The sequence below is a fragment of the Alosa pseudoharengus genome, unplaced genomic scaffold, assembly GCF_046254945.1.
Source record: "Alosa pseudoharengus isolate Yale_2024_CS ecotype anadromous, Long Island Sound unplaced genomic scaffold, YU_APseudo_1.1 YU_APseudo_1.1_scf_15, whole genome shotgun sequence".
NCBI lineage: Eukaryota > Metazoa > Chordata > Actinopteri > Clupeiformes > Clupeidae > Alosa > Alosa pseudoharengus.
This window is the reverse complement of record NW_027468620.1, coordinates 550,515-566,557: the sequence shown is the minus strand read 5'-3', so window position 1 is coordinate 566,557 and position 16,043 is coordinate 550,515. Positions and strand designations below refer to the sequence as shown.

General features: G+C 41.4%; 1 protein-coding gene across 1 annotated transcript; it reads left to right on the top strand.

The window, feature by feature from the left end:
- The first annotated feature begins 3,346 nt into the window (after window positions 1–3,346).
- Window positions 3,347–6,084, top strand: nkx6.2 (NK6 homeobox 2). The gene is made up of 3 exons (XM_076286492.1): window positions 3,347–3,755; window positions 4,493–4,665; window positions 5,843–6,084. Exons 1-3 carry the CDS (start codon window positions 3,347–3,349, stop codon window positions 6,065–6,067), a joined length of 807 nt encoding a protein of 268 aa, XP_076142607.1. The 3' UTR covers window positions 6,068–6,084.
- The last annotated feature ends 9,959 nt before the right edge of the window (window positions 6,085–16,043 follow it).

Below are 16,043 nucleotides of genomic sequence, written 5' to 3'. Positions count from 1 at the left end.
CGTTCTTAATAATCATTTAAATGGTCCAAAAGTGTAAAACATTTGTAAGAGGGACTTTACCAACTACTTGAACTTATAATGTGTTCAGGATACTCAGCCCAGGGTGATCTGAAGAGAAAGTGTCAAATCCCTTGCTTTGCCCTTGCTTTGTCTTTTTATTTTATTTATTGTCTTTTTTTGTCTTTGTCCAATTTGATGGAATGTCATTGGATAATTCTTTATGAGCTATTTTTGTTATAATAAGAAGAAGAAGAAGAAGAAGAAGAAGAAGAAGAATACATTTGCTTCCTTTCCTTGTTTCCTCATGGTCAGACATTTCCAAAGGATTGTTTTTATATCTCTTTTCATTCAAATTTACCAGAGGTGTCTATAAATGTGGAGGCCACAGTATGTGTTGATAAACCCTCCCAGCTTTCTTTGTAAGTAATTGAAGTTATCCTAAAAATACAAATACAAATAATCCCTCAGAAATCTGCTGTGATTTTTACATACTGTGGTTGTGACACAGGAAATAAGTAGCCTATAATGATTGTGGCAAGTGGTCCTGACAGCTGCCCTTTATGTTGCCTACATTTACAACATTTAAAAGAATGTTTGATGAGCTAAAAAGCATAAAACCCCACAATCTTACCCATATAATGTAATATGTAGGCCTACATACATGTATTAACAAAGGAAAATAGTTGAATTAATAATATAAATAATATCAGTAATATAAATTAAACAGATGAGGGTTATTGTTGTTAAAATGCATTCTATTATTATTCCTCCATAAAACATAGATGCCTCCCATTTGGCCTGTTAAACGTTGTAGCCAATTCAAAACTTATTTAGAATGTGTTTGCGTTGGTTAACATTAAGGTGTAAATTGACAGCGTGAAGTAAACACTTTCCTTATTCCTTATTTCCACTTTCACGTTCGAATGTTCAATGCTGTATGCCTATTTAGGCTAACACTCGATTATAAAGTTTAACAAGCACTTAGAGTTCTTCTAATTGGTGTCAAAACACTTCTTAAACAAACCGCTATTTCCTTAAGCCTATCTCTGATCCTTTAGTTGAACTAGTCTGACAAATCTACTTCGATCTCTTTCGCACATTCCTATATTTTGACATATGTTTTCTAAAATGTTTGTTTGATTCTGTCGTTCTAAGAATGCCACGGGGTTACATAGGCTAAAATGAGGCTTAGGATAATATCTTTGTATCTTAGAAAAATATTTGGTCTATGCACGTTTTAGCTCGATGTTCACGTAAAGATTTCGCGCTATACAAAATTATCCTCGTACAATAGTAGGCATAACTATAAAGAATAGTGCGTAGGTTAACACGTCATCTCATGGTTTAAATATTGTAGCTTATGTCCACCAGATGTCTCCCAAAGACTAGGCTATGTCCCAATAGGCTTTGGTTTCTATATTTTTTTTTACCTCGAAAAAGTAGACTACAGCATTATGCCCGTCCTTAACGTCATAGTTTCATAGCCTTTTTATTTGAATGCCAAAATAATTATTTTGATAAGTTCTCATCTTTGCCCTAAACAGGAACAAAAAATGAAACTCTGGTTGTGTTTTTGTTTGTTTGCTTTCTTAGCTATAAAAGCTTATGCACACGATAGGCCTATAGGCTATTCAACTGAGAACTTCAAAATATTTTTCAAGTTTGCCCAACCAGAAATTCCGTTGTTTGTGGTAGATGCGTTAAGCCTATGATTTAATGTAACTTCATACAACAACAAAAAAAAACACAGATAAATGGTTCCTACACTGCCCTAGCTGGAAAGACTCAATTGTTAAAAAAAAGTCTCTTGAATCTCTCCGTCTTATTGTGTATAAATAAAGTTTTATTTTTGAGTTTAGGCTTAGGCCTATGTGGTTAGGCCTAGGCTATTTTGTAGAGACACACTTAATTTCTCTGACAGAGCCCATTGCCTAGGTCCATTTGACATGCTTTATACCGTCAATGTTACTTCAACGTTTCACTGTGTTATTAGGAAACTACATTTTTGTTATTATTAAGAAGACGAACAAGAGAAGGATTAAGAGCTTTTAACGAATTCTCCTATAGGATTTTTTTTATCTGCGCGCAGAAACCAAATAGGTCGAACTTTGCTCCCTCCTTGCCAAGGGAAATAGCCGACTCAAAGAAACTACCGAAGACAGTGTAGAGTATTTAATAAGCAATGCATAACTATATTTTATTCTAGCTGTTTATTACGATATTTAGCCTATTTGTGTTTTATGTCTTAGTTGCACGTTGGCTACTGTCTTTTCTGTAGCCATGCAGCAGACTGTTTGGTAGGCCTATACTGCATTGCTGGTATCTCTTAACCCACAACCACACCTGGCAACGTGACAATAACAAGTTATGATTGTAGTCTACAAACAGACTGACCAAAAACACGTAGGCTACAACGTTGAAACAGTCTATTCCCCATGGTCAAAGAAGCCCGATCAAAATATGCCCATAGTCCTTCTATCGGATTATTGTCGCTCTTCTAGCCTACTGGGCAGGTGCCATCAAGAAATATTCATGGTTCGTTTCATTTGTCCAAACAACAACAAAATAACTAGTTTCAAGACGAACTCACGTGTTCGCATAGGCTATCCTTATCGATGGCAGTCCTCCATGCACTTTTCACGAGGATTTTCGTATCAGAATCAGGCCTTTTGAACAGAATGCGCTGACGCTCAAAGCACTCAAGGAAATTAAGAGCAGTGATGGGTCAAATTTGTTATTCCAACGCTACTGTAGGTGCGTCATGGCTGTTCCACAAAGATCTGGGTGAATACACTAGTAGGTTAATGAAAATAGGCAATTTTCCATAAAAAGATCAGTTATTATCAGCACTTAAACAACACCTGATATCGCTTCCATAAACCTACCCTATGTCTAGAGCGTCCCAGTATTTACCGGCCAATCAAAGGCCACTATAACTTAACATTATCCAATGGAGAGTAAGCACATGCAGGCTGGACCGATATCACTGTAGCCTACTCTCTCCCGACTCATTCATAGCAATAGACGATTTAGCACGCAGTTCTGCTCAACCACAACACCCGACATTAGGCATCGTCTTACCTATAGGCTACTGCAATGCATTCCTGTGCTGCTCTCATGATCTCGGATACTTTCGCAAACCGCCAGCCATTGGTCAGGCTGTGATATGAGCACAAAAAGTTTATTTGTTTTACTTTTTCCGTTCTGGTGTTTCAGATAGTCTTAGGCATATGGGGTAGCCTAAATAGCCCAATAGTTCACTTTGCGTAGCCTATGTAGCCTACATTCAAAGCGTTTTTCTTTGACTTTGTTCATAAAGGAAATCTCCTTAATAACCTACTTACAAATGTTATCTGTTGGGCAGATGGAAGCTAATCGACAGACTGCTTTCGTAGTAGGCAGTACGCCACTGGCAGCGCTGCATAACATGACCGAGATGAAGACTTCTTTATTCCCCTACTCCTTACAAAATCCCACGGGGTTTAAAGCACCCCCGCTCACCAGCATGAACGCCCAGATTGCCCTGGGAACACCACATGGAATTAGTGACATCCTGGGAAGACCCATCACCGCAGCAGGGCAACTGCTATCGGGTTTTCCAAGGATAAATGGATTGGCCACCTCTGCTGGAATGTACTTTAATCCCGTGTCTCGTTATACGAAACCACTGACGGAGCTACCAGGAAGAGCACCCATCTTCTGGTCAGGAGTCATGCAGAACACCCCTTGGAGGGATTCACGGGTGACATGCCCAGGTAAATTGTATTCCCTGAAAGTAGCGGAGCCGACATCATGTGAATAGGCTACTTGAGGTCAAGATGCCAGTGCCTATAGCCTAGTTTTTTAGAAAGATAATGTTGGCTAAATGTGTGCATACATTTGAGTTTCCTTGTCTGTAGGGTTTTATAATGTCAAGAAAGACCTTGACAAAACCACAATCATAGGCCTACTTTGATCTCAAATTGTAAAACGCATTAAGATCAATATAGCCTTCCACATGTAGTGTAGGTCTACTATGCAACCGAACCCCTTAATGTAATCCTTTATAATGCTTTAGGCTATAGACTGACCTTAATTTCTTTGTAATATGTGTTTGCGTTCTTGGCCATATAAAGGAAAAAAACATCTGATAAATGTCTTTCAGATTTGCCCCTTAATGTTAGTCTTTAAAAGTCATTATGCCTATACTTCTCATATTTAATTAATATGGATATTGTGTATTGCGGCTCTCAGTTTGGAAACATGCTACTTTTATTTTGTCATCATAGCCTACCTACATTGTTAAGTAGCCTAGACAGCCCAACCTGTTGATTGGCCCTTAATTACATGGAGTTGTGATGAATAAATTTACGGTGAAAACTGGTCAATGCCCAAATAACTGAGTAGCCTAGGGTAAGGTGAACTAAGCCTTTCCTAAATGGAGCGTTTTTTTATTTTGTGAATTGCCCTGCTACTAGAACACATCTGACTCAACATTAAAATGTCTTTTTAGCTCAAGCTAATATGCTGCTGGACAAGGATGGCAAGAAGAAGCACTCAAGACCAACATTTTCAGGACAACAGATATTTGCTTTGGAGAAAACTTTCGAACAGACAAAGTACCTTGCCGGTCCAGAGAGGGCTCGTCTCGCTTATTCCCTGGGCATGACAGAAAGTCAAGTCAAGGTGAAAATAGTACGATTATTATTAACATTATGCTACACATTCTTTGTGTAGGTAGGTATGGCAAATACATTCACAAGTTTCAGGACACTTAGAATATAATTGTCTATCTTATCATTTATTTATTTATGTATTTATATTTATTTAAAGAAAAGAGATTAGAGGATTCTTTGACGCAATATTTCAAGGACTGGTTATTTTAGCTAATTAATTTCAAGTAGCCTAAACATGTTCGATAACTTTTTCAACATGTCATGTTAATGTTGCTATGTTTTGCTATTCAAACGCAGGCCTAGGCTATATTTTTATTCGAAACAAAGAAATTCCTCCGTGACCCCAAACTTTTGAACAGTAGTAGCCTAGGCTATGTGACTTTTCCTGCTTTTGGCTATTCTATATGTTGGAGAAAACCTGAGACTTGTTTTAAAGAAGCTGCTAGCCTACGCATATTTTCTGAACCCCCATGAGCCTATGAAACATAATGCAGCCTAACTTAACCCATAGCCTACCATTTCCCCCTGAAAATATCGAGCATAGCCTACCAAACCATCAACAAGTGTTTTTTTTTTTTTTTAAATAGAGTAGCCTAGGCTAATTTTGAAATTTACATCTAAACGAAAGTAGGCCTAAAGACATTTGATTATAAAACCCCTTAATATTATTTCAAATGTTAGGGATAACCTATAGCCTATGTCCGAATTTTAGTCAGAATTGGACTTTTGGACATTTTGTATGGCGTTGATTCATGGGTTAATTGTAAAAATATGGATGGGCTATGGACATTTAAGGCCTACGTAACATATAGCCTAACAATGATTGCCATGCTATTTAGGCATTAAGTCACATCAATAATGATAATGAATATGGGAGTGTCTGGACGAACAACACAAGCCATTATTTTGTGAATAACCACATAGGCTATCATATGTCTTGGGACAAATAGGGCAATAGTTAGGCTACATGCACGGACGTAGCGTTTCATGTAGCCTAGGCCTTAAACACTCCGAGAAAACTGAGAACCGAGAAGACCTTAACATTACATAGTCTAGCCTACAGCCACATGAACGCCTCCACTTTTTCACCCATTTCTTAGAACTAGCATTAATTTCACTTTCAGTTATTTAAGGTGTCATTCACTTTGCAGCGAATGCCTGCGCTAATAACACTATTTCTGTATCAGGTTTGGTTTCAAAACAGGAGAACCAAATGGCGAAAAAGACATGCTGCAGAAATGGCAACTGCCAAAAAGAAACAGGACTCTGAAACGGAGAAAATGAATGAGACTTCGGACATCGAGGACGATGATGAGTACAACAAGCCTCTGGACCCAAACTCAGATGATGAGAAAATTACTAGACTGCTGAAAAAACACAAGACTACCTCGCATCAGCCCATGCCGCAATAACTCGAAAACGTGATAGCAACGTCCTGAATAATCCGATTTCAACAGGGTAGGCTATAGGCTAAAATATACAGAAATATGTATGTGTGTTTATATATATAGCCTATATATATATATATATATATATATATATATATATATATATATATATATATATATATATATATATAGAGAGAGAGAGAGAGAGAGAGAGGGAGAGAGAGAGAATGTGAATACATGTGTACAGTTTTTTACGATGATGCTTCTTGTAGGTCTTCATTACCAGCAGCCCATAGGCAATGAGATAATTCTAAAACCAAAAGAGCTAGGCTATCTGTAAGAGTCTAGTCATGTTGTCTGTCTAACATGGGTTATCCGTAGCCTGCCTCTTGACTATTTGAAATCCTTGGCTGTGCTAAGCTAAATAATGTGTATAAGTATTTTAACAAGGTTAGTTTTCACAGAAGTGAATTCTACTCTCATTTCAAGCCTGCAATGTGCCAACTCCACAACAGGACTGCATATGGATTGTTGAATAGAAAAAGTAACAGGCTAGAGCTTTGTATCACAAATAAATTATTTAACAACTTTTTTATGATATCCAGCTGGTGTGCCATTAATTACTTGCCCATGTCATTTTTTCGTAACATGTGGGGCAATTGTTTCTCATCATTATTATTATTATTATTATTATTATTATTATTGTTATTGTTGTTGTTGTTGTTGTTGTTCTCATTAATATTATTGTCAGATTTGAAATGGAGCAAAATCCAAGTGATAACATGTTAAAGTGGAAAGTACTTTCACTTTCATCCCAAACATGGTCCTAACATATGAAGACATAATACAAGACATTCAACATTAAAAAATTAAGGTTTTCCACTAGTTTATGTGATTTGATCAAGGTTCGGTTTCAGGCGAATCTTCAACCTTTTGATGGGGTTCGGATTCTCCTGAACCTTGTTTTATCAACCAAACCGAATCCTGCACAGTGTTTCCGCCGCTGCTAGAATATGTGCCGTCGCAATGGGCTATGCAACTATCCATCTCATTGCAAGAGAATTATCTCCTATGATCCAAAATAGATGTTATATCCAGGTTTTTGAACTTGTATTTTAACTAATGACATAGAAGACATAATGAACTGCATCCACATATCAGTTGCCTAAAACTGTGAGACTCAGCCCTTTCACAGACAATCTTAAAGTAACAGGCGCTCAATTAGCCTCTCTCACAGTCTTAAAGTGGCAGGGAATTAGACCACCAATACAATGTAGCCTAATGATATCACAAATAAGTGTAACAGTTTAGTTTACAGGCGGGAAGTGTCCTATGCAAATAATTGTAAACAATAATTTTCTGTGTTGTTCCCAGGCCTAGAATTTCTCCATTTTAGGGTCAAGTTTTTTTTATATATATATTTATTGAAGGAATCAATGCAGTTATACAGGATAACAATACAAGAGCTTTCCCTCAGGGTTTTTCTGAAATTTTCAGCAACAGAACAACAAAAGCCTACCAAGCCTATGCCACATCCACCCCCCACCCCTCTCAGAAAACAAAAAACTAAAAAAGAAAAGCCAGCCAGAGAGAATAATTAAATAATGACAGTCAACATACTGTGCACAAGATAAATTCAGGAAAGAGAGAGAGAAAAGCCGCACACTCAATGCTAGGGGTGTCACCCTGGGCATTATTTGTCTCACACGCTTCTGCCCATTTGACCAGCAGAGGTTGTCATATTTTTGGAAGATTCTTTCTTTGTTAGAAATCTTATAGCTGAGTCTTTCCATGTGTAATACATTGCCTAACTCTCTCAGCCACTGCTGATTTCCACTGTGAGGTGTCTGGCCAATAGAGTAGGCTACAGAGGGACATGGCTTGCCCTTTATAGTTTGTGATATTGGGATTAAACACCACTGAACCAAAGATGGCAAGGAGTGGGTCAGGTGCAATACTTTTGTGAAAGGCCTTTGAAATATAGTGAAATATAAGAGATCAGAAAAGAGTTAACTTATAACGAGTATGCCATGGAGCCTGGCTTTAGAGTAATGAAGCCTGTGGACAACTTTAAATTGTATTATTATGAGTGCTGATGAAATGCCTAATCTGTAAGAACCTGAATAAGTGTGTGGATGGTAAGTCATAATGTATGTCTGTTGGAGGTGTTGAAATGACATTATGGTTTCCTTCAAGGTACAGGTCCTGTATGAAAAATATTTTTGGCTTTCCAGATGGAAACTGGATCCATCATTCTTAAGGAGTGAAGTATAATTGATTTTTTTTAAATATATATAAAGGTGTCTTTTTTTGCTGGGTTATTAAGGAGTGCTGGGAGGGTGGTAGCACCACATGTAGATAATTTAATCTGAGGCCAAGAGGGTACATCTTGATTGTAGTGGGCCATTGGCAAACCATTACGCCAGTAAAGTAGTACATTCAAATTGGTGGCCCAGTAGTAAAGCTTAAAAAATTGACCCCAGGGTCTTTTTCTGCATGAAAACACATCAAATAAGCCATAAAGACAGTATTTTTCATTGATCATCGTTGATCCACTACACTCCACATTGTTGAGCCTTCCCCAGTATACGCTATTGCCCCAAATTGCAAACAGTGGAACAGCTAGGGGCGGTGAGCAAAACGCTCCCCAAATAGCATTTTTTAACCAGTAATATTGTTCAAAACATCACCAAACCTCATCAGTAGCTTGCTCAGGGTCCCTACACATAAAATGTAACCTACATCAATGTCTCTGGGCAGCCACAATGTCTCCGGGCAACCTTGCCCAATCATGAAATCCTTGCTCTGCCATGGGATAGTATGGACTTACGAACTGAAATAGCAAGGAGAACAGTAGCTATATATAGCTTACATAATAGAGTTGTTTTCACATTGACGGTATTCAAATTAAATTTTTCATTATTGTTAAATATCATGATGGGAGAGTATTATTAAAAATGTTACAAGTATGCAGTGTTGGGCAAGTTACTTCAAAATCGTAATGTACTATGCATTTCTTATTACTGTAATTTCAAAGTAATTTGTTACATTATAATATTACTGTCTCTGAATTGTAAGGCATTACACTACTATTGCATTACTTTTAAGTTACTTTCACCAAAATATCTAGAAATATGGATTTGCCATTCTAAATGCAGTTTATTACACTCAATGCAGCTTGCTCTTCCAATGGAGGGAGATGTGGTATAGCATAATGACTGAGCTAGGCTTAAGGCAACAGTAGAATGCAATAGGCGCAGTGCTCATAATGCAATACAAGGAACAATCATAGTCAGAATTTTGTTAAAAACCGACAAAAGGTCAAAGTCTGGTAAATTGTGATAGAAATACTGTAACTTTAAGGCCTAGGCCTACTCATTAAAATCAATAGAGAGCCTACTATATTGTAAATCAAAGCTTAAAGGAACCGTATGTAAGATTGTGGCCAAAACAGGTACTACAATCACTTTCAAATTACTGTAGAGCAGTGTATCCCCTTCCCCTCCCCTCTGACTGGCAGTGTTGGCAACCGGATGACGAAACACTACTGACTTTGTGATTAGTAGATAGGTGGAGGGTGGCGCATTAGGCCAAAACACAACATAACAACATCAACATCAGTTGAGGGCTGCAACTTCACTTTTTAAATGACAATATCCTGGCCAGACTACTGTTGTCAGTGATATAAGTATTTGAAATGAACATGATTTCTTAATGTCTAGTGACATATCAGGGCAATTTTATGATTAATTGAAATACATTTTTTACATACGGTTCCTTTAATAAAGACATGTCAAGATGGTGGCCTGCTGGCCATTTCGGTGCCCTAAGTGAGTGGCTTTGAGTGAGTGACATTTAAATGATAACTTAAAGACCTAAAGTAAAATAAAAGGCCTATTATTTACAGACCATTACTGTGTATTTTTAAACATTAATTTCTGAAGAAATGCTGTTTTACTTATAAATGGTGCACTGTCACTTTAAGAGCATTGATCTTTACGTTGTCATAATGCCCTTTTGCTAGCTCTTGTTTACAAGCCTTATTTGTTTGAGTTACATTGATAGCACAATATTAACAATAATATGCACAATGTTAAGTTGTTTTAAGCAACCTTCATTGCTTTGGAAATGGAAGTATGCGATGACATGTGGCTTCACATTTCATGAATACAAGTGAATTATGAGCCTGGTATCCACCTAGCTATCTGAATGGAATGCGTTTCAGTCGACTGAAGCCTAAATGCTTGGAAAACGAATGATTGAAGACCCACCAATTCTAGTACTACGTGGTGATTGAGAGAACCCAAAAGGTATCAAAATTGCATGTAACATCGTGTTAGTGCATTTTGACATTGTAAACGTTATTGATGAAGAGTGAAACGCAGTTTGCAGTAAAGCTACTATTCATTGGTTACATTTGGGTGCCCCCTCTGTCCTTTGGTGCCCAACGCAAAGTGCGTGATGCGCGTGGTGGGAGCGGTGGCACTGCCAGGCTACACAATCTTTTTCTGCATTTCTATCCCTTTATTCTCTTCAATTCAAGTTCACAGCACAAAGCTGGCATGCACAACAGCATAGTTTGTGTTTTATCAAGAATCAAAAAGATTAGCGTGGCACTACTTTAGATGTTTCATTAATTTACTTGTGCTATTTCGCGAGCTGAGAGATCTTTCGGTTTCGCACACAAAGTGCACTAACTATTATGTTCTTCATAGCCTTGTCTCTGACAAGCTGAAAATAATGAGCGTAGGCTTATGTCCATCCAGCAAATAGAGTCCGCCTGCGAGTCTGCTGCAGCCACAGTCATATTCAACCAGTATCAGGAGCAGGGCCGTTTCAAGGAATTTGGGGGCCCCAAGCAAAATGGATATGGAGGCCCCCCCCTCCCCCAAAGCCTACAGGAACCACCGCATAGCCATACAGTTTAAGTTCACCCACAGTTTATATAAATACAAAATTTTGACAGTGCAATACTGCAGCTGCATATATATATATATATATATATATATATATATATATACTGTGCATTAGTTTTGAACATTTGCAAAAACACCACCGTAAAATCCAATATAAATGTAAAAAAGTGCACAATAACTACATCCAACATACTTAAACACACACACACACACACACACATTAACATTTTTCAGTTCTCACAAAGTGAGAAAATAAAACACTGCCATCTTATGCAGAAAAAGGATGCATTGTTCAAACTATAAAGAGTGCAGGTTGTATAGCAATTTGAAAATCCAACATAAATACAAGTACACACACACACACACACACACACACATAAGATTAACCTTTCAGGCCATCTTCATCAGTGGAGGTATCCTTAGGAAGAGCCTGAGGGCTGAGAAATTTAGGAGAAAGAAAAGATATGTTAGCATTTCCATATTTTGATATTTAGAAGGGATGCAGCTGCTTTCACAACTACCAATGCTTACTGTAAAAACATCCCAAGCTAATGTTATACATTGACCTAGGCCTACTTGTAGCTTAACATAGCATTTAAGCATTCTGCTGTTTGAGAATTAGACAGACGCACCTGATGCTTTAAAGACAGTAAACAGCTGGCGTGCATGAATACTACTAGATATGAATGTTCCAGTCTGCTTTGATGCACGAAATTTATCGTGTGGTTTTCCTAACCCTCATGTGGTAAATAGATTATCACGGTCGAATAGTTAGTATAGCAGAGAAGCTATGCCACTTTCATCAAAACCTATTACAAAGCTATAGCAATGTTATGTCATTAAATACGATAAACAGTGATTCTGGAACAGATCTGCGTCTTCCTTATCCTGTTAATAAACATATTACAGTATGTAACCACAGGGGCGCAGCTACAGATTTTTGAGGGGTATGCAACAACAATATTGGCGCCCCCCCCCCCAAAAAAACACAAACAACTAAAGCAAAACAAAGGGCCAATAATTTACACTATTAATGTGCATTAGTGTCTATTGAATATGTTTTTAAAGAAATGCTGCCAATGTTTAACTTGATGTTATACTTGATAAGTATTGATAAATGGTGCATTGTCACTTTAGGAGAGTCTAAACGGTTCTCATAACGTCCTTTTGCCAGCTATGGCTCACAATGGATAAGGCTGATAGGCACTGTAGCCTTGTTTGTTTGCACCACATTGACAACACAATATTAAGTTATTACAAGGAGCCTTAATTGTTAGGATATGGAAACATGTAATGAGTTGCTGCGAGCATGACATTTCTGTTTGCAGTTGGCCATTAAAAGTGCAGTATGAGCATGGTAGCCACCTAGCTATCTGAATGGAATAGGCTATGTTTCAATCGGCATTGCTTAACAAACGCTACTTAGTCTGTTAACATTCATATTTGCAAGCCTCCAAGTACAGACGTCATCACTTTAAATCCTACCTGTTGCCTTTCACCGTCCACTTATTTGCCTGCTGTTGCATCCCTTGACATGCCATCTCTTTTTCACTCTTTCTTGCTGTATCCATCTTTTTCCATAGACGGCAACTCACTATTTGTAGGCCTATCTGCTCGCCCAGCGCTCACCGCGCCCCCACTCCCTCTTCTATGTCAAAATTCTATGATGGAATCTTATGAGATAGGGCGCCTACTCTAGCCTGTTAGTCCCCTAAAATGTTATAGAACATTGATAAAATGTTGAAATGATTTAGAAACGGACAGCAGTAGCTACATATAGAAAATACCAAATATATATATATATATATTTTTTTACCATCACTTTGGCGCCACTATGCGCCGCATATAGGGCATACCCACTTTTTGCGCCACTGTGTAACCATATTCCGTCCGTTCGGGAAAAAAAGTTGCGCTAACTGTTCTAGTTTGTTACAAGCAGCATGGGCCGTCAGGCAGGTAGTTAACATAAACATTTTTTGCTAGGCTAGCCTTCCTGCTGCGACATTACACCATTTGTACAAGACAAGTAGAGTTATTTTATCCAGTGTAATTTATCACTTACCACTATCTTGTTTTTTCTTGTCATCCTCTTCCTTTCTCTTCTGGCTTCCGGACGCATAACTCCGCTTCATCATGACTGCCTGTTTTATATTTTTGCGGCAGCAGCAGAGACCACAAACCTGGCTGGCTGGCTGCTGTCAGCGACTACTGAGAGGGGCCCCCTTGAGGGGGATCAGTGTCGTTGCACTTTACTGCATTGACTATCAAAGGGGCGCTCACAGTTTGTCGTTGCATTTTATTTTTAACCAGTCGTTGTCTTGGGGCCCCTGTCCAGCTCGGGGCCCCAAGCAATTGCTTGGTTTGCTTGCCTTCTAGCGACGGGCCTGATCAGGAGATAACGTTCTACTATTTTGCGCGGATTTTTTCTCCTCTTTTGTTCTCGCGTGGTGTTTGCGAATATGTATCAAAACAAAACAAGCACTTAATTTTGGGTTAAACTGCATTGTAACGCGCGTTACTGAAGTTTGTACCGAGTAAATATTACCCAATTTTTTTTTTTTAATGCCTTACATTACCGCGTTACCGCAAACAGCAATATTGTAATGATCTGAGCCTAGCTGTTCAGGACTGTGCTCCCATGATGCTGTGCGGTGTGTGTATGTGTGTAATGTTTATGTTCTAAACCAGGTGGGTTGACAACGTTGTATGTTCTGTCTGTTGTATTTATGTTTGCACCTGTTCACATTGTTCATAACTAGGGTTGATTGGTGTGTGTTTTAGATACAGCCTAATATAGATGTTTAGTGCTGGAGCATAAGGGTCAGGTCTGGCCCGGAATTATGTGTTTGTGTGTTTTTGGTGCATAACCAATAAAGACCATTTTGAGACAACCTTGCAGATTGTTACATTGGTGTCAGAAGTGGGATGCCGACCCCTACTGGACGGGAGGAGAAAGCTGCGACCGATACCCCGGCGATGATGAGTTTCCTGCCAAGACGGCTCTTCGACAGTGCGCTCGCCCATGGCCACCTGCTGGGCCCAGCAGACGGAGCCAGCCTGCAGCGTGACCGTAACGAAGAAACCCGCCCCCGGCCACAGGAGGAGACGAACCGGGCTAATGGCAGCATCCCGCCACTGGAACCCGCTCCACACGGGAGCGATGGAAATCGGCTGGTCCCCGGTGCGACGGCGGCAGAAGGGCGCTCCAACGCCAAATTGCCCCGCTACAATGGTGAAAGGCCGCTGGCGACATACCTGGTGCAGGTCCGGCTGGCAGCCGAGCTGAATGGCTGGTCGGCGGAGAGAACGGGCGTACAGGTGGCGTTGGCCCTGGAGGGAGAAGCGCTACAAGTATTAGAAGACCTGCCACCGGCAGAGCAAGCAAGCTGGACTGCCATCGAGGCCGCTCTGCAACGACGATTCGGCCAGAGGATCTTCACCAGCGATGCTCGAGAACAACTCGCGTCCAGACGGCGGCACAAGGGCGAGAGACTGGGCAAGTTCGCGGCTGACCTGCAGCTGTATGCCCGGCGGGGCTACCCAACGTACAGCCAGAGTCTACATGAAGAAATGGCACTGGAAGCGTTTGTGCGAGGCATCCACCCGGAGCGGCTGAGAGAACATCTTCGCCTGAGCGCCCCCAGCTCGCTGGCCGTGGCGCTCGCGGAGGCCGAACGGGTGGAAAACATCTTCCACACAACGGAGTCGAGGCATTGCGTACGCCAGACATCGATGGAGGAAGACGGGGAGGAGTTGGAGACGACGCGACAGACCACAGCACAGCCACCACAACGCCGCCCACGCGAGTGGAAGAGGCCGGCTAGCGGAGACGGATGCTACCGGTGTGGCGAACCGGGGCACATCGCGAGGTACTGTCCCGCCCCAGCACCCCTCACGCGCGCGCCCCAGTCAAACTAGAGGGGGGTGGCACGGCGGGAGGGATGCCACCTTCAAGTTTCACTACCTCCCTGGCTATGGACTGCATACGACTGGGCCGGCTCGGCCAAACAAGAGGACTCTATGTGGACTGTACGCTAGACGGGACTCAGTGTCGTGCCTTGATCGATACTGGCTCCACCATCTCGCTGGTGCGCCCCGGTCTCTTACCCGGCACCCTGGTAGCCAGACCCAGAGGCTGGGAAGAGACAAAAACACGCATCACAACAGTTACCGGAGAGCGAGCGGAACTGTATGGACAAAAAGTGGTGTGCGTGTGCATCAACGGTGAGACGGCGAGCCGCCGGCTTTGGTTGGCTAGCATTCAGGATGATTGCATTCTCGGCCTGGACGTGCTAGAGAAATGGGGGGCTGTGGTGGACATTTCCCGGTCCACACTACACTTAGGGACGAGCAGCGTAGTTTTGCACACGGCGGGAAAGAGCACGAAGTGCGGAGAGCTGGCGCGACGAAGAACCCTCCAACTCGCTCCACACAAGCCCGCAGAAAGCCAACTCGCAAAGAGTGCTCGCCATCCAAGACTCCGCCCCTCCCCACACGAGCCCGCGAAACTCAAGCCCGCGAAAACAACAGGTCTCATCCAGGTCCGCTTGCTGAGTCTCCGCCCCTCCCCACACAAGCCCGCGAAACTCAAGCCCGCGAAAACAACAGGCCTCATCCAGGTCCGCTTGCTGAGTCCGCCACTGCTCAGCTCACGCCCACTAGAGAGGAGCCAGGAGAGCAGGTTGAGCAATCACCACTCTCCGCTCAGAGAGCGCGGCCCTCTGTAGAGACAAAGCAAGCCGTAAATGAACTCTGCACTCGTAGCTGTGAGGGGCTGAGTGAAGCACAGGGTAGCCAGGTGCGGAGGCTACTAGCAGCGTACACCGACATCTTTGCAGCAAGAGATGAGGACTGCACCCGAACGAGCCTGGTCCAACACGATAGCGACACCGGAAATGCCCGGCCCATCCGACTTCAACCTCATCGTTTACCGTTCGCCAAACGACAAGCAGCTGAAAAAAAGATAAAGGAGATGGCCGCGGCAGGAGTAATAGAGCCAAGCCGTAGTCTCTGGGCTGCGCCAGCTGTACTCGTCCGGAAGAAGGACGGCTCGTGGCGGTTCTGTGTTGACTACAGGCGCCTCA